General features: G+C 42.8%; 1 protein-coding gene and 1 long non-coding RNA gene across 2 annotated transcripts; one reads left to right on the top strand and one right to left on the bottom strand.

Annotated features, from left to right (window-relative positions):
* The first annotated feature begins 1,802 nt into the window (after positions 1 to 1,802).
* LOC101155537 (mucin-like protein) lies at positions 1,803 to 14,176 on the top strand. Its single transcript, XM_023963724.1, has 13 exons — positions 1,803 to 2,114; positions 3,133 to 3,369; positions 3,444 to 3,596; positions 3,770 to 3,951; positions 5,148 to 5,340; positions 5,429 to 5,548; positions 5,641 to 5,760; positions 7,278 to 7,298; positions 7,382 to 7,443; positions 7,518 to 7,710; positions 7,830 to 7,958; positions 9,617 to 9,752; positions 13,492 to 14,176. Exons 1-13 carry the CDS (start codon positions 1,871 to 1,873, stop codon positions 13,622 to 13,624), a joined length of 1,923 nt encoding a protein of 640 aa, XP_023819492.1. The 5' UTR covers positions 1,803 to 1,870; the 3' UTR covers positions 13,625 to 14,176.
* LOC105355740 lies at positions 10,447 to 15,658 on the bottom strand. The gene is made up of 3 exons (XR_002291782.2): positions 15,432 to 15,658; positions 14,831 to 14,969; positions 10,447 to 11,233 (listed from the first exon to the last, which is right to left on the bottom strand). It is a non-coding gene; the product is annotated as an uncharacterized LOC105355740 (long non-coding RNA).
* Positions 15,659 to 17,411: the final 1,753 nt, after the last annotated feature.

Genomic DNA, 17,411 nt, shown 5'->3' with positions numbered 1-17,411 from the left:
AGACAGTGCTCTGAACCTTTTTTCGTCAATGATTTTTGATCTTCACTGGTGTCCATGGATTACATGAAATCTTTCCACCTTTATCCACCTTTGTCATGGTAAGGAGAACACGTCAAAGTAAGGGTGGGGTCATCTAAGATAGCACAAGGGTCAAGCAGTATTGTTATGGAAAACATGAGCCTTTTTCATTTAAGCAGAAAGTCAATCTGTTTCCATATGTGGAGGTGTGGCGCCACCTTCAGGTAAGATTGTGGTGATACAGGACCTGGAACAGTAAACCTTTTTGTTCTGGTTCTATTAAAAATGTCAATTTCGTTAGCCCATCATCAACAGAGTTCTCATTTATTTTCAGACCAACACTTTCCAGTGTATCCTGACCATGGACGCAGCACGCTCCTTTGCCCTCCTGCGATACGGGAACATGAGCTGGGGTCCGGGGCTGAGGAAATATCACAACGCTTTAATTGGCTACACAGACGGAAGAACCTCCGTCATGGAGGTCACAGACCCTGCAGACAACCTTTTTGGGCCAGGGGGAAGGTACAGGCCTCACGGAAAGAAGGGAACTCTCGGAAAATTAGGCCAGTTGGTATACAATCTAACTTGGGCAGATGGGTCAAACGCTGATTCTCAAATGAAGTGCCGGATGTGGGCCATGAAAGAGCCCGCCCCTGCTGAGTGGACAGGGCTGCTGCCTGGCTGTCCCTGCACACGCAACCAGGCTCTGGAGGACCAGTCCTTCTTACAGGACGACGCTGATCCAGGCCCAACGGTACAGAAGCTGAGGGCTCAGCGATGGGGGGGTACAGGGCAGGTCTTCAGGTCACTCCTTTCCAACAAATTCGGAGCAGGGAAGAGGTGTGTTTATGACCTAGAAGGCCCCTTACTGGCTGGATACAACGAACGCTACTTCTCCAAGGAGAGCTCACAGAAACACATTGGTAAAAAACTTTGCCGTCTTTCTCAGATCTGACATTAAAGTAGGATGTTTAGTGTGACTGTCTAAAGTAACATGTGTGCTTACATCCTGTAAAAGTACCTCACACATCTTTCTGCAGATGAAGACCTCCTGCCATTTCAGTGGTGTTGTATTGAGTCTCCTCTATGTGAGCTTTATCTCAGGAAGAGGCCTTTGGATCGTTGTCAGGGTTACGGCTGGAATGGTCCAGCTGGCTCCGCCCAGTCTAAGACTGCAGTACCAGGAACTGGTGAGAGGACCCAAAACCAAAAACTCAGCCTCATCCAGGAATGTATTTGGAATGTATGATCTTTTTAGTAATATGCGATCCGTGTCCCTGCAGCCATGGTGTACGGAAGCCTCCATTTCATAACCTTTGATGGAACAAAGTACTGCTTCATGGCCCTTGGCGAGTTTGTCATATTACGCCTCTCATCCAGCACCGGCTCCAATGTCTTCACCCTTCAAGGGCAGATGGACAAGCTCTACACAAACACAGGGAAACGGATTGATGTCCCTGTGGTGGTGCGCATGGCAGCCTTCCACCAAAGCTTTGGCAAGGTAAACATTCTGAGTGTACTATAACCTCAAAGGCCAACAACCTCTCAAAGGGACTCATGATTAAGTAGTGATTGCTGCTAATGGTGATTGATGCACCCCTTTCAGATTGAGTGGAGATGTTCAGACAAAGACAATGGACTGAAGGTTTTTGTGGATGATACAGAAGTCTTCGTCACAGTTGGTAATAAAAACACATCAAACCATTTTGCTTTTGCATTAAACTATGTCTGACATACCTGTAATTTAAATATATATTGCTCAATCAGTAAAAAAATCGCAATCTCTGCTGCACATATCCTTTCAGGTGTTGTATATTTGAGTGAAAAGAACTTTGCAGTGCGCTGCCCCTCCATGGATAAGTGCGCAGTGGTCTATGACGGCGGACTCCATGTGGTCGTGTGGAGAAAGGATAGCTACAGACAGCTGGAAGCCACGATGGAGGTCCCTCAGACCTTCTACAACCGCACTCTGGGTTTGGTGGGTCTCTGGAGCTCCAGCGGCGCTGACGATTTCCTCATGTCAAACGGCAAGATCCTACGCTCACAAGACTCCAAGCCCCTCACGGAGGACGACGTGCATCAGTTTGGTCTGTCCTGTGAGTGCAACATTCACTTAGCTGACAGTATTTTATTTTGAAGGAGAGGCTCAAAATGCTCCAAAATATGTACTGTGAGTACATAGCAGTTGATTAACACTGGATATTTGCTCTGTCTGAATCTTTATTTTTTCTAATTTAAATCAGTTCAGTTCATTTTACTGTCCCTTTGTTTATAGGTGAAAACTGAATTTAGGATTTACTCATATAATTTGGATATATTTTCAGCTTTTTTAAGGATTAGCATTCTGAATATTTGAATACGCTCTGCAAAAAAAAGGTCCCCTAGAAGTCAGTCAGAAATTCTGCAAATTTGAAAGAAAAAAAAAGTGAATAAGCAGAAAAAAAATCTGCCAAAGGGGTAAAAATTTGGTCTTTGCAAGAATTCTTTATTTTAAGAAACAAATTCTAGACACATTTTTTACAAACAAAGACTATGTTGCTGTTGAAAACTTTATTAATGAGATTATTTTTCTTGCAAGACAAAAAATGAGACAATTTTTAATTTCTTAAGATTCAGTTGTTACAGGGTCGTAGCGACGGAGGTCAAAGGGGGGCAGCACCCCTCTCCCAGCAAGAAGCTTACCCCAACCCATTTTCCCCCCTATTTCTAAATCAATCTTAGTATCAATATTTACAAAGTTTGATAAATCATCACTAACCTTTTTGAGCTCTCTAAAATAACAAATACATTTTTTTTTAAATCGTTAAATTAAAATTTGCCACCCTTCCAAAGACTTCTGCCCCCCTCCCGTCTCCTATACAAATTGTTCTAGCTCCACCACTGTTTTTTGAAGTGTATTCATGTACTTTAGGAAGGGAGCAAATAATTTTCGGCACATGGAAATACAGGACGTGTCAGCGTCAGTCAATGTGGTATTGAAGCGTAAACATACACGTCTGCGTATTCTATCAGGTGCTGTTTTTATGCTCGATTCATGTATTTCACAGAGCCTACAGATTGTCATGGGGTACATCTGTCAATACGCTGAACTCCATTTCATATGTGTGCTGTTAGGGGCAGTACCAGGACCAGAGAGCCTCTTGTTCTCCTCACCTCCAAGGGTTCCTCAGGTGTTCCCCTCCACCTTTGACCTCCTGGAAAGCTCTGGTCCTTTTAAAGTCAATGAGGTGAGGAAGGTCTGTGAAAACAGCGAGTCGTGCGTCCATGACACGCTGGCGTCCAACATGTCTGACCTGGGTCTGCTAACTCTGAATGCTGAGAAACGCTTTGAGAGTCTCGCTGTCCTCTTTGGTGAGTGTGTTTACATCCCAACGGCTTCCTGTGTTTTTGCCATTCTGCTCTTCTAATGCGTTGTGGTTGGGCAGGTAACATGCCTCCTATAGTGACAGGCCCCGTCGTGATCCAGGCCAAGGTCAGCTCTCGGGTTAGTGTTCAAATAGTTGCTCAGGACCCCAATAATGACCCCATCACATACTCACTGCTCTCACCCTGGCCTGTGGGGGCTTCCATTGGCGAAGGTGAGAAGATACTTAATGTTCAACCAAATGTACCTGCTTTTCCATTATCCACCACTACTGGATCTCATTCCAAAGGGACATTGGGAAGTTAGATCCCACCAAAAAAACACCATAACTGTAGAGTGTCTGTATTAATGACATTCATCTCAGTTCTGTGATGTTTGCTTCTTCAGTCTCTGGATCCCTCACATGGATGCCGCTCAGCACCATGCCGGTCCAGCTGACCATAAAGGTCAGTGACACGCTAAAAGCCAGCTCCTTCTTCACCCCCATCCTGCGAGTCTGCAGCTGCCTCAATGGGGGGACCTGTCTGCAAGAGAGTGTCATTGAAAACCATCTGCAGGGAAAATTCCAGGTAATGGATTTTTGGTGCTGTGCATCTGTTTTTCAGAAAAGGTTTTGGTAGAACCTTTTGAACTTTTGTTACATTTCCTGATCATTATTTGAATATAACATAGTTTGTGGGGTATTTTCCTACAAACTCTTTAACAACAGGGCCACTGCTTGAATCTCTAAAAGATCCTCTCCAATTAAATGTTTATATTTGGTGTTTTTAACATGTTCTTGTAGCATTTTTCTCATAATGGAGGACATTTTAAAGAAATATCTGAATCAGGAGCAGACCAAAAAACCTCTTTGAAAAAGCAGTGACGTAAAAACTACAATTGGGGGTCCACATGCTCCCTACTGCGCTCCATTCTGATGCAACCGCTTGCAGACAAATAAATCCATGAACGTCTTTGTTTTCCTCATCTGAGCTGGAATCTGGATCCAAACTGTATGGCTGGATGGCTTCAATATTGCTCGCAATTTTTGTTGCCCCGCAATGTTCATTTAGGGGTGTGAGGAACTGTAGGCTAGCGGGACAGCATGTAAACAGAGAGCTCTCAGTCATGGATGATGGGAGGTGTGAGAAGGGTTCCTTTGTATCGACAATCCCGTCCACAACTTAGAGGTAATTGTCTAATGAACTACCGCCACTCTGCAGAAACTATGTCCTAGAAAACGACAGTTTTTTTATTATGTCTAAAACAAGGATAATCATAATTAAAGACCATTGAAAATGATTTTAAAATAGATCAAAAGATGACCGGAGTGAGAATTTAAAATGTTTCAGACAATTCATGACTCTCAAGATGTACAAAAATGTTATTATCTTGATACTAAATAAGGAATTTATTAGTTTTCCATGAATATTTGAGAAAAAAAACAAGACATCAAAATGTATGTTATTCCAACTGCAGTTTAAAAGCTTCATATTTATAAGACTATATTCACAAATGGAGGTGACTAAGATTACACTGCTTTGAGAAGCTCCTTTAAATCGATCAATCCATTGTTAAAGTAGGAACTCTTATTGGATGTTTAAACTCTATATAAGTAGAAATTATTGCTCATATAAAATGAAATCCTAAGCATCAAAATGATGCAAAAATAATCTAAACTTCAAAAATCAGATCATCTATAAAAAAAAAAAACAACAGAAAACTTATTTTGGTAATTTCTTTGTAAAGAACAGAACTGACTGTTTTTTTTTGGTCCAAACTGCAGGTTCTGGGGTGTCTGTGCCCGAAGGGATTCAGTGGGAAGTTCTGTGGGAATGTCACAGATGTGTGCCGAGGCAGACCCTGTTTTCCAGAGGTACCGTGTCAGTCCAGGTCCCAGCCTGGAGAGTTTACCTGTGGAGAATGTCCCGACAACACCTTCCCCAACGGCAGAGTGGGATACAAATGCTTTGAACGCGGTTAGTTGCGCAGAATGTTAAAACTTGATCAGCTATTATTTTTTCTTCTGATAAAGTTCCTCACTTTTGCCTCTGTGCTCCTCCTCAGACATGTGCAGTCCCCCGTTCCCCTTCCCCTGCCACAAAGACGCTGAATGTCAGAGCATAAAGTCAGACTACAGCTGCAGATGTAAGCAGGGCTTTACTGGAGACGGCCTCAACTGCACAGGTACCATGGAGCCAGCCTATACTTCACCGCTGACTTCTTGTCCCAGCATGCCTGTGCTGCACAGTCACTGTTTGTGTTTGTCTGTCTTGCAGATATAGATGAGTGTGCGGCTTTCATGACCTGCCAGAATGCCAAATATGATTGCAAGAACAAGCCCGGCTCATTTGAATGTGTCTGCAGATATCAAAACAGCAAGGACAGAGAAGGATGTGGTATGTGCAGGACTGTGGATCCAACTTTCTTCCAAAATAAGTGAAATAGTGCAACATGGTACTTTTGTTACCATGTTGAATAAATCTGAAAGAATTTAATGTTTATGGACCTTCCCTCATCTTCCTCACTATTATTATCTCTCTTCTAAAGGCACAGGGATGTCAAATGTAAACAAATTCAAAATGCAAATAACAGTCTGCACTCAGGAACACTTAGCTTCTGACCAAGTTCCCAGCGCGCCGCATCAGGCTGAATGTACATAAAGATGAGTGTGTAGGCATGAAAGGATGTTACAAAGCATCAATGCTCACAGCAGTCCAGCTGCCAAAAAAGCACATCGTGCAACAAAAATACGAGGAAAGAAGTTATCTGTCAGTCAGCAAAGCAGGAAAAAAAAATCCATAATCACTGTTATTCCTGAAAGTCAGGAGGATAAAAGGAAAAATGATAAAAGCTTGTTTTTGGTCGGAAACCATTGAAAAGCATTAAATTTAAAGAAAGTGGTTCAGAGAAAGAAGGCTGAGTTTCCTCTGCCGCAGGGGGAAAGCAGAAATCAATGACTTCGACTCTGAGAGCTGCAGTTTTAAGTATGGATCAGTGCTTCGCAGCGTTCAAGTTCAGCAGTAAAGATGTCAATGCATCAGCTGTGGAAGCCAATCTGAAGGAAATCTGGCTCCTGCGGTAAAACTGCGTTCAACAAAAAATGCTCCAGAGACTCATCACTTTTTACAAGTTAGCCCACACTTTCACTGCTTTTGTCATTTTAGTTTTTAACATGTTCTTGTATATTTAGTATATTTCTGATTATTTCTTTATTCAAATCGTTGGGAATCAGGAGCAGATGAAAAAAATGTCTTTTGAAAAAAGCAAATCTGTGACACAGAAACCATGCAGGGCAGGCCACAAGCTCCCTGCTCTGCTCCATTCTGATGCTTCCACTTGCAGACATAGATCTTCCTCATCTGAGCTGGTCACCGGCTCAAAACAGCACCACTGGATAGTTCCAATCATGCCACCATTACCAGTAATGTTCAATTAAGGGTGTGAGGGACTGTGAGCTAGTGGGAGACAGTGTAAACTAATGGGTAATGGGGAGTGGGGTTGGCTTACACAGCAGCCGGCCCACAGCTCAGAGGTGAATTTCTAATGACCTACTGCCACTCTGCAGAAACTTTGTCCTACAAAACAACACAGGTTGTTTTTTTTTAAATTGGCAAAAACAACATAAACATTATTAAAATATAACTGGGAACACTTTGAAATTAGATCAAAAGATAATCGAAGTGGGACTTGAACATCACTGACATTACACCAACTATTACCCAGCAGAGTGTTTCATTGAATCATTGAAAATGCAAAATATCCAGGATTAACTTTGATTTCTGTTCATTGTCACTGCTGTGAAGTCTCCTCAGAACCTCTTTCTTCTCTGCATCTCTTCTGGAGCTGTGAGGGATTTTAGATGAAGGGGTGTTTGCTCTGTATTCTGTTACTCACATTGTTTGTCTCCCTGCAGGTGACTCTTCCAATCCTCCAGGTAAGAAACCTCCATAGTTTTTTGTGTCATGGCTTTGCTCTGTTTCTGTTTGTTGAGAAAAACGTGTTTGTCTGGATCTGCAGGATATAACCTGTTCAATGTTTCTGTGCTCTGGAGGACGAACAAAGGGGATGGCCTCAAACAGGTGAGCTGGAGACCAACGGAAGACCGTTGACCCAAACCTGTTACAGTTCATTGCAATCTCTGTTTCCTCTTTAGCTGGATGATATTCTGAAATCAGGCTTCACAAACAAGTTCTACAACATCAGTAGGAGAGAAGGAGAGACGGCGTCCCAAGGTGGCGCGGAGGAGTTCTGGGTGGCGGTGTCCAGTGACACCCCCCATTGGTACATCAGAGACTATCTGTCCCGAGTCAGCAATTATTGTGACATCAAGGCAGTGGAAGTTGATGGTAAACATTGTTTTGTTGAATTTTCTGCTTTTGATTAAGTGAATTAGCGAAACTGGAAGCATTTGATGAGAAATAAAAGTGGTTGTTGAAGTGTGATCCAGTGGGTCTCTGTTTGATAGATTTGGACGAGTGCAAGGCCAGGGAGGTGATGTGTGTCTATCCTGCTCTGTGTTCCAACACCTATGGGAGCTACAGGTGTGTTTGCAACGGCAGCACTGATGTGGAGGAAAGCCAGTCCTGTGTGATCGGTGAGCTGATTTACATCGAAGAAAAACACTCAAACTCTTTTTCTCCATCAGGGGTTCTCCAACTTCTTTATTGGTGTGCTGTGTTTGAATTATAAAGTCAGAAACCCTCCTACAGTGTCATTAACTGTCTGTTTATATATAAAATAGCAAGTGTAAAGGAGAATGTAATGCAACTTTAAAGTGGATCAGTTGTGATGCCTTTTTTGCACATTTGATTTACAATTTTTTAATGTTCTCATAGTCTAGACAAAGGTGTATAAAGGTGGAAAGATTTCATGTCATCCATGGACACCAGTGAAGATCACAAATCATTGAAGAAAAAAGGTTCAGCGCACTGTCTAGTGGGTCTAGATGACCCAACTCCCAATGTTAAAGTGCCTAGGATAGCACAAGGGTTACACAATTAAAATTGAGGAACGAAAGACTCAAAACAGCTCTAGTAAAAACTATATACATGACTGACTTTGGGTGGCATACCAGGAAGATATATTATAAATATTTCTAATTATTCTTTTCTTAGAAGCTACTTTTAATCGTTTATAGGCATCTTTTGGCTCCTTCCTGGAGCCCTTCCTTTTCATTAACTGACTGTAACCCTGTGAAAACAATCTTCCTTAAATTTGACATCCACTTCCACTGCTATGCTGATGACACGCAGCTCTATCTGTCAACCAAACTCACCTCTTTAAAGTTGGATCTGGTTTTCAGTAAATAACTTTTCTCTTTGTATTAATGACCCCACTGGTCCTCAGTCTCATCACCATCAACTACAGCAATTCTTCTGCCTTCCCCACAAATCCCTCATCAAGCTTCAACTGGTCCAGAACTCAGCTGCTTGTATAATTACTGACCCCCCTCCCCTTTCCACACTTCACCTGGTCTACAGCAGCTCCACTGACTTCCTGTCAGATTCAGAATTGAGGACAAACTCCTGCAGTTCACCTTTAAGGCCATCCTGAACCTCTTTCTCTCTTCCATGCCTGTCCAGTCTCCTCCACATCGCTGTTTCATCACACTCACTCAGATCTTCATCCTCCCATCCTCTGACTGTTCCTTAACCCATATCAGCACCACGGGGTGAAGAACCTGCAACTGCTCTGCTCCCCAGACTTTTGGGACTCACCCCCCCTGTTATCAGAACCATTGACTCTCCCTGTGTTTGAATCTGTAGCTGTTTTTCACTGCAGCTGTTTCGCTATGATTTTAACATCTTGGACCCTTTGTGTACACTGTCTCATGTTATTTAATCATGTTTTCATTGGTATTTGCTAAATTAAAAGACCCTTGAAATTAAATGTATTATTAACTATTATTATTATTAATTACCCTCATGTTTATGCTATTTCTCCAACCGTTTGTCACTTGGGTTCTGCTTCTGCATGTTTCTAAAAAAAGCAACAATAAAGTAATACAGGAGTCATGTACCTTATTCTAATTCAGAGAGTAATATTGTAATGTGAAGGATTCCATTAGGAAAACAAAAAGAGGTTACCTATACTGTGTGAGAGGAACTTGCAGAACTCTATTTATAACCCTATTGGAGAATTACCAAGTAAAACACAGTTTGTTTTCTGTACATTCTAAATAGTTTATGAGTTTTTGTGCAGTAATGTAAATGACTAAGTAACTGTTGTTTGGGGTTTTCTGGCCGTTTGCAGACACAGGGAAGGTCATCCAAACGAACAAGGACTTCATCATGGCTGTGGGCCTGGGCATCGGCATCCCTCTGCTTCTGCTGCTGCTTCTCACAGTTCTGGCCTGTTTTTGCTGCCGCAAGAAAACTGTGACAGGAGAGTGAGTGACACGAACACCAAACACACACCGTCCGGTTCAGGCACACAAGGTCAGGCGCAGTTAGACTCTGCAGAGAAGCCACAACTATGGATGTAAAAAACTAATTTTCTGTGAATTCTTAAGGCAGATTATCTGTTGGTGCAGAATTTGAAATGCTTGTGGCTGCAGCTCCGTGAGGCGGCAATCATCTGCTGCTGTAGAAGGCTGTAAATCCTGTCCACTGTTCTGCTGCTGCAGCAACGTCTTCTGTGAATTTCATGTCTCAGTTGGCCCACAGACTGCCCACACTCTTACTATATTAAACAAAACACTTCCCTCTAACAGCTTGGGTGTAAATGAAACTACCATGTGTAACCCTGAGGATTGCTTGCAGAAGCATTTTAGTACAACAGAAGCTAATGAGGATGAGAGAGAAACATGTACACACACACTCATCAAAACATCAGCATTCACACACTGGAAGGAATTCGATTTTCAGTCATTTCCGGTGGGAGAAGAAGCAGTCTGTCCGTGACTGAAGCTCCAGCATATGTGAGTGCAGATGCATGACATCTGGACCAGGTGTTAGTGGGCCTTAGAGACCCTAATCCCCTTGATGGCAGACCCGCTTTCGCTAAAGCAGACCCTAATGACATGGGGGGGTGCAGCAACACTAACACAACACTGTAGGATTATCCAAAGCGTGATGCAGGGAAAGGTTTATGATGTTTTATTTAAACACGAAGGAGATGTAATTACTTTCAATGCTTACTGTAAATTACATTAAAATGAAATCTGGATTATGCTGTAATTTAAATGTCATTTATTTGACTGCAAGAATGACGGATAACAACATGTCAACAGGTATAAAAACTAAACAAAGACTCAGTGTAAAGAGCCGGACTGAAGGCCTCTCACCCAGAACTTTGTACTGAGCCATGCTGGAGCATGCTTGTACGCTTGGTTCAGCATCTTCATGGCTTGAGCATGGATGCCACTGTTTCACACACCAAACAGCTGGCCGTAGCCCACTTTTTGTTTTGGTTGGTTTACATAAAAAACGGAGCATGTGGATGTGCTGAATGCATGATATTGTGTTGCTCAATGAAATATACAGTAAGCTTTGTGGTTTTATGGTGAGCTCCTTTGAGAATGGGCTGCACAGTGGTTAGCACCTCCGCTCACAGTGAGAAGGCTGGCTCAAAGCTGGGCCCTCCTGTAAGCATGTGCGGGTTTCCTCCAGGCCATCCAGCTTCACCTCAGTCCACAAACATGTTTCATAGGTAGATTGGTGACTCCAAATTGTGTCTTTGGTATGTGAGTGTGGTGCTGAAATGGACTTGGATGGGGATAGGCTCCAGCATCCCCATGACCCTGCAAAGGTTTAAGCATTTTTAAAAGATGGACTGGTGTTCTGAGCAGTTTACTTGCAAAATGGGGTGTGATGTTATTGGCATCATAGGTTTGTTGCAGAATTTGTGTTCATGTTCCCTTGGTGTTGCCTAAGATGGAACAGAGATATCTCATTTACCAAATAAACCACATTAAAGTCAAACTTACTCTGGCGCTGCACAGATTTACTGGTGTGAAAAGGCTCTTAACCTCCTTGAGTTGCAGATACAAACACATTTTCACAGACAGAGCTTGGTTCTGAAACAGTTTATTATCTCAGACACTGATTAGTTTTCAGGCTTAAAACCTGAACTGCGGTGAGACCAAACAACCAAAACCATAAAAACAAATGTCTTCTGCAACTGCAACAACGATGTTGGCCCAAAGAAAGAGGTTGGTGGCACATTCGTTAGAGAAAATGAAGTAAGAGTCAAGAAAAGAGTTCAATAATGTTCGGGCAGACATGGAGTAGTGGATGTGCTAAACGGCGTGCAGGCACTGGTTGGCGTGTGGTAGTCGGGTGGTCAGCAGTGAAAACGGAGTCTCACATTCAGGGACTTGAGTTTTGGGACTTCTTAACAAAGTTCATTTGCTTAACTTTGTGGTTTAGAACCCGCAAACCGTCTAATATTCCACCCCATTGGTCATTCCATTGTACCACACTTAACAACCCCATGAAATGCTCATTTTAACAATAAGACTCCAAAGGAACTTGGATTTGCAAAGGTTATTTTCAAACATCTCTGGTGAATGATTGCTTTGGAAGTGTTAGCTTGTGTCAGTGATCGACAGAGATTCGTGCAGCATTGCCTCATTTTCATGTCAAAACGTTACATTTTGTTCTCATTTTAGTGGTACAAATATTCCTTCATGAAGGAGCAGTGGTAAGGAGATTCAGCCTGAAACATCTGAGCTGCAAATCTGACAACAGCAAGTCTAGAAGCAGTCAGATGTTTGGGTTTCATGTTTCTATCAGCTTTAACCCTTGTGCTATCTTAGATAACCCTTCCCTTACATTGACATGTTCTCCCTACCATGACAAAGGTGGATAAAGGTGGAAAGATTTCATGTAATCCATGGACACCAGTGAAGATCACAAATCATTGAAGAAAAAAGGTTCAGAGCACTGTCTAGTGGGTCTAGATGACCCAACTCCCAATGTTAAAGTGCCTAGGATAGCACAAGGGTTAAAAGAAGCACATCACCCTCAGCAACTTGCGTTCATGCGTGCACTTCCAAAGAAAGGTCTATGTAACTGCACATTTTGAGGTATGGATGGCGTCCTGTTTGATTCACCAAAGTGTTAATGGTTTGAAAATTGATCATGAAGGAGAAATAAATAATTCCGTAATTCTATGACAGCAAGTCTTTCATTTATAGGAATTGAGCTATGAAATTAAAAACCTGGAGCAAGATTTATGAGATTTGCACTATTCAATATTTCCCACCAAGACTCTTTTACCTGTAGGTAGCAGACATGTACTAGTGCAGTGTTTTTCAACCTTTTTTGAGCCACGGCACACTTTAACCCTGACAAAAATCCCGCGGCACACCAGCATCCAAAAAAAAAAGAAGCAGAAATTCATGGTCTGTATTGATCGACCCCCCCCCCTCCCCTGGATTTTTGTGATAATTGTGGCAGCTAAAGACGAGCTTTAGCTGGTATTTTTGTTAGAACTGAGCAACTTTATCAGCAGAATTAAGAACAAGGAAGTGAAGACTTTGAGCACTTCTGATTGGTCAGACTGATGACATGTGATTAAGCCTTCAAGAATGATTGGCGGAGACAGTTAAAGGGGCGGGACTTTTCCTTACACAGTTATAGCTGCAGCTAAATCGCGGTACCGTGATTCTTATCAAAATGTCTTTAATAGAATTAAATAAACACAAAGAAAAAGTAATTTTAAGATCTTTTATATTCCTAACTACTCAGTGTTTTATCAGGGCCTGTTTGGATGAACAAAGAGCTGAAATCCTGGAGATGGAAAATGTTTTTAGATCAGTGAATGAGGGCAATTTCTCCACGGTGCACTTGACCATCTCCCAGTGTGCCGCGGCACACTGGTTGAAAAACACTGCACTAGTGAACAGTAGAAAAAGAAGAAGAAGAAGAAGCCCCTCCCTGCATGTCCAGTGTGAACACCACTCAAGGACCCGCATTTCGCACGTTCTTGAACGCTCGCCAAAGATGCATGTTTTCTATGACCGTTAATTCTTGATTGTCTACACACATAAATATATAGCAGAGCCAGAAAAGATCAGATGTGCACAGAAACTTTAGCAGCATCGACAAAAATTCACCTATTTGAAATTGTGCCATGTGTTTGTGATGACTCTCGCTTTATGATTGTTTTCCTTTTTCTTACAGCCTCCCCCACTCGTCCCCGGACTACCTGCAAAACCCTCCACCCTTTAACTTCTTTGACCCTTCGTTGCAATACATGACCCACAGCAGCCCTCGCATTATAGACAACGTCACACCCAGGCACCGCCTCCGATAACCCACGGTGCAGGCCAGCGTGGACTTTTATTTATACTTCAACAAATAATTAAACCCAAGAGCCTTTTAAGGTCACTTCTTGTGATGCACAAAGTGGTGCCAAGTCAGAGAGAGTAGTTTACAGTTTGCAGTCAGAGTCTGACCAAGCAGAACTCTACAAGCCCATGGCAGCAAATGCAGAGGAAGGCTAAACCACTGCAGTGCTTCTCGGCCTCCACACAACGTTTGCATTTTCCAGACTATGTGAAGTTCAGGCTTATTGTCATTCACAGCAACGCTCCCGACTTCTTCTGCTGGATCAAATTCTGCAAACACCTTGGCTCTAACATGTGAGGGGTTGCTGTTCTCCAAAGGGATTCATCAACCTGTCTTGGTTCTCTCTTCATGGAAGGATTTATGCCTCCCTTTAGTAAACAGTTCTAGTTGGAATCTGGACTTCAACAGCAAGTAGAAACCATTTGTAAATATGTAACTTACAAATATGGCATCCAGATTAACCTTTTTGTGGAAATGTTTTTTGTGAGAGAAAAAATAAAACGTATGATTAAAAAATTGCATTCTTCATGCATCATATTATTTCGAAAAGCAAGTCTCCAAAACCCGCTTTAAGAAAAAAGGCCTCCAAATAGGACATGTCTCATTTGTTTTTCTGCACCAAACAGCATCATTGCATGCAGTTCTGATGCATTAATGAAGCTTTTCTTCAGTGACTGAGTGAAAGCCCTCCCTGCAGTTTCCACTTTGGTCACCAGGTGTCACAGCTGAGGCTCCTGACGTGAAAATCAGTCAGATTTGTTTATGGGATTTAAGCAGAAACTCAGCACTGTCTGGGCCGCATACACACAAATCCAAGGGACAAGACACCTGCTCTGCAGTTTTCATCTGAGGCGGCTGCAGCATGCGGTGGAGCCCGCCGACCCCTGCAGGATGAGATCATCTGAGAGGGCCACAGAGCGAGGCGGTCCTGCAGGTGCAGAGACAGGCGGCCCAAATGCTCCAACCAGAGAAGAAGTTGCTCAAACATATTTGAGTTTTACTTCCTGAGTGTGGTTTTTTCACAGACGACCTCTCTGCTGCTGTATCAGAATGATCAGAATGATCCGAGAGTAAAAGAAGACTCACATGGATTCTTTTTTTTTTTTCCTGGAGAGAACAAATCTAACGCGAGTAGGTGTCCTTCAAGAGTGCAGAGTGAAAACAAAGTCACCTTGGCGAGACTGCTTGGTGGTGTCACTTTTCTGGAAGGCTCCACATTGCCCTGTTGCACGTGCTGCAGCATCTGAACTCCAGCTTCACTCTCACTGCAGCAGACAGACTGGAGGCGAGCCAGGCAGGGAGAAGAGATGCTGTGACAGAGGGGGCAGAGACGGCACAGGAATGAAAGATGGAAGAAAAAAACAACCAGAGGAAATCACCAGAAGCTGGAATTGTCCCTCAAACTAGACAACAGGTCTGTGGAAGTTCAGAAGAAAACGTGCTTAAAACTATCCAGTTCATCAGTACATTACTGAAATAAGCAGGGAGATTTTCCCAAATCCTCTTCTACAAGTTTTAAGCCAGTAATCCTTTTTGCCTCAGTTTTTGAAGTCTATTTTTCTGCCAAAGGTAGTTCCCAAAAGCCTGCAGGTTTGGTTTTAGTCTTGGACTTTGTGCTGCTAATTTTCTTGGTGCAAGATTGCAAAAGCTCCTTTAGCTGGCTGGCTGGCAACCCTGGCAACCCTTCAATTGAAGGCCGATGCACTTCACCTTTAGCTGAGCATGAAGTTTAGCTCCAGAGCACATCACAGCTAGTACTGAATTCTTCTCACTTTTGTGCCGCATCGCTGAGTGTTGACAGGTAATCTCACATGATGATCAAACACAGGTGCAGACAATAGAGACGTCTTTTCACTCAGAACGTCTGTGGAGCACGAGCAGGCACGATTGTCTCCCGTGGAAAGCGATCGGCTCATCTGGCACAGAACCAGCAGGTGCATTGCAAATCCTCATTCATTAATAAAGCCGTCCCCGTCTTTCAGTTACACAGGTAAACATCTCATATTAGTTGCTGGGATTTATTACCTCATAGTCCCCATCTGCCACCTCCACACGCAAATGAGCTTTTTGTCTTTATTTTTCTTGAAAGCTGCTTTATCTGAGGACTTAATTGTGCAACAAGGAAACAAACTGGACTTTCCAGCAGCCTTTGACCTCAACAGTAAAGAATGAGAGCAGACAAAGCCGTCTGGGTGGGGCAGTTACATATTCACCATGCTGATAATGGGAAAGAACGTAACATAACTAGTGCTTAACTTGAGCAGAGTTTTATCTGCAGAAAACATACGTTACTATGGACTTCTAGATCAGAATCAGGTCTTACACAAGGAAGATTAGTTTCAAGTTTTATAAACTGTTAAATAACATCTTTGGGGTTTCGGTGTTTGCCGTGGATTGACTTTCACCTTTCCGTAGATCTTAACCTTATGCAAATGTCTGAGATTTTCCAAACTGGTGGAGTAAACCTAATCCCAAAGCATTCACAAACAGAAAAAAACAAATCCTATTGTTTTTATTTTCTATACTCATTGCCAAAAAAGGTAAAAGGTGAGGGTGCACACTTCTGCATGCAGTCGTTTGCACATGCTGCAGCTTATATGGTTCTTGTGACAGATTGAGGTCTTTGTGCAGTCACCTCCAGCATTACATAATCTGCACAGTGACAAAATCCCCCTAAGAAGAAAACAGATTGAAATGAAAGAATCCAGTGTGCTCCAGATTAGTTAGCATAGGGTAACGCGTTCCACATCCTGAGATTGCTCAGATCACGCGGCATTGGCAGAATCACCTGTGCGGATGGGAGAGGGGAACCACTTTGAGTCGTCACTTTGCACATCGAAGTATGAGATGCTCATAATTATCTTACTGTGGTGCCAATCTGCCCCTGCAGAGTTCAGAGTAAGGAAGAGGTGGTTTAAGGACAACACCTTCTGGTACAGCAATAAGAGGTTCCTGAAACCTTCCCTATTTGCACCTCCAGCTCAGTGTCTGCCATGGCGTCAGCGCAGATAAAGGTGGTCACTGGGAGGCCGGAGAGCAGTGAAGCGTAAGACGTCAGGATATCAGATACCAGCAGGCCAATTAGACCCACAATCATCTAACAGCAGGAACTTACAATATTTGTAGATGCATGGTTTAACTTTGACATTTCTTCAATGGAGATACAACCAAAGAAAGTGATACAACTTTCAGTCTATGGCACAATTTTAAAAGCACATTGTCTTAACATGACAAGCAATGTAGTCAGAAATTGTAATATATTGGCAAAATATAGTAAATAATGGGACAAAAGTGGCTCCTCAAGTCCCAAACTTCACAAAAGTCTCCTGACGGGCATCCCTAAAGGTGATGCCCATATGTATACACCATTCAACAGTCTGCTCCGCCTGTGGCGTTGACTAGGATGTCTATGGACAGCATGCAGCGGCACAGCAAACCCTGGGAGTGACGCATTGCAGGTACAAACTCACCAATCAGAGAGCGCCATTTCTTTCAGCTACGTTTCTGTCCCCATCACAGCGTAGCAGAAAGTATTCATACGCAGCCATGTAGACCGATGGAAATACCCTGTATACTATGTCAAATATCCATATACTGAAACAGCACTAATAAAATTAGGTTTGAGTTATCGGTTTGTATTTTTTAAGTAAATAAATGTACCTTTAAACGGTTCGGATAGTTTATTTGGAATCGGAAGGGTAAGGAAGCTGGCGGAGGGATATAGAAAAGGGGAGGGGTTTAGCGTAGCCGTT

Source organism: Oryzias latipes, chromosome 15 (assembly GCF_002234675.1).
Source record: "Oryzias latipes chromosome 15, ASM223467v1".
Classification (NCBI taxonomy): domain Eukaryota; kingdom Metazoa; phylum Chordata; class Actinopteri; order Beloniformes; family Adrianichthyidae; genus Oryzias; species Oryzias latipes.
This window is presented reverse-complemented; position numbering and strand designations above follow the sequence as displayed.

Coding starts and splice junctions, on each gene's coding strand:
- LOC101155537 (XM_023963724.1), top strand. CDS start 1,871: ATGGATAAGTGCGCAGTGGTCTATGACGGCGGACTCCATGTGGTCGTG. Junction 3,952..5,147: donor ATCTGCAGGGAAAATTCCAG/GTAATGGATTTT, acceptor TCCAAACTGCAG/GTTCTGGGGTGTCTGTGCCC. Junction 5,761..7,277: donor CAAGGACAGAGAAGGATGTG/GTATGTGCAGGA, acceptor GTCTCCCTGCAG/GTGACTCTTCCAATCCTCCA.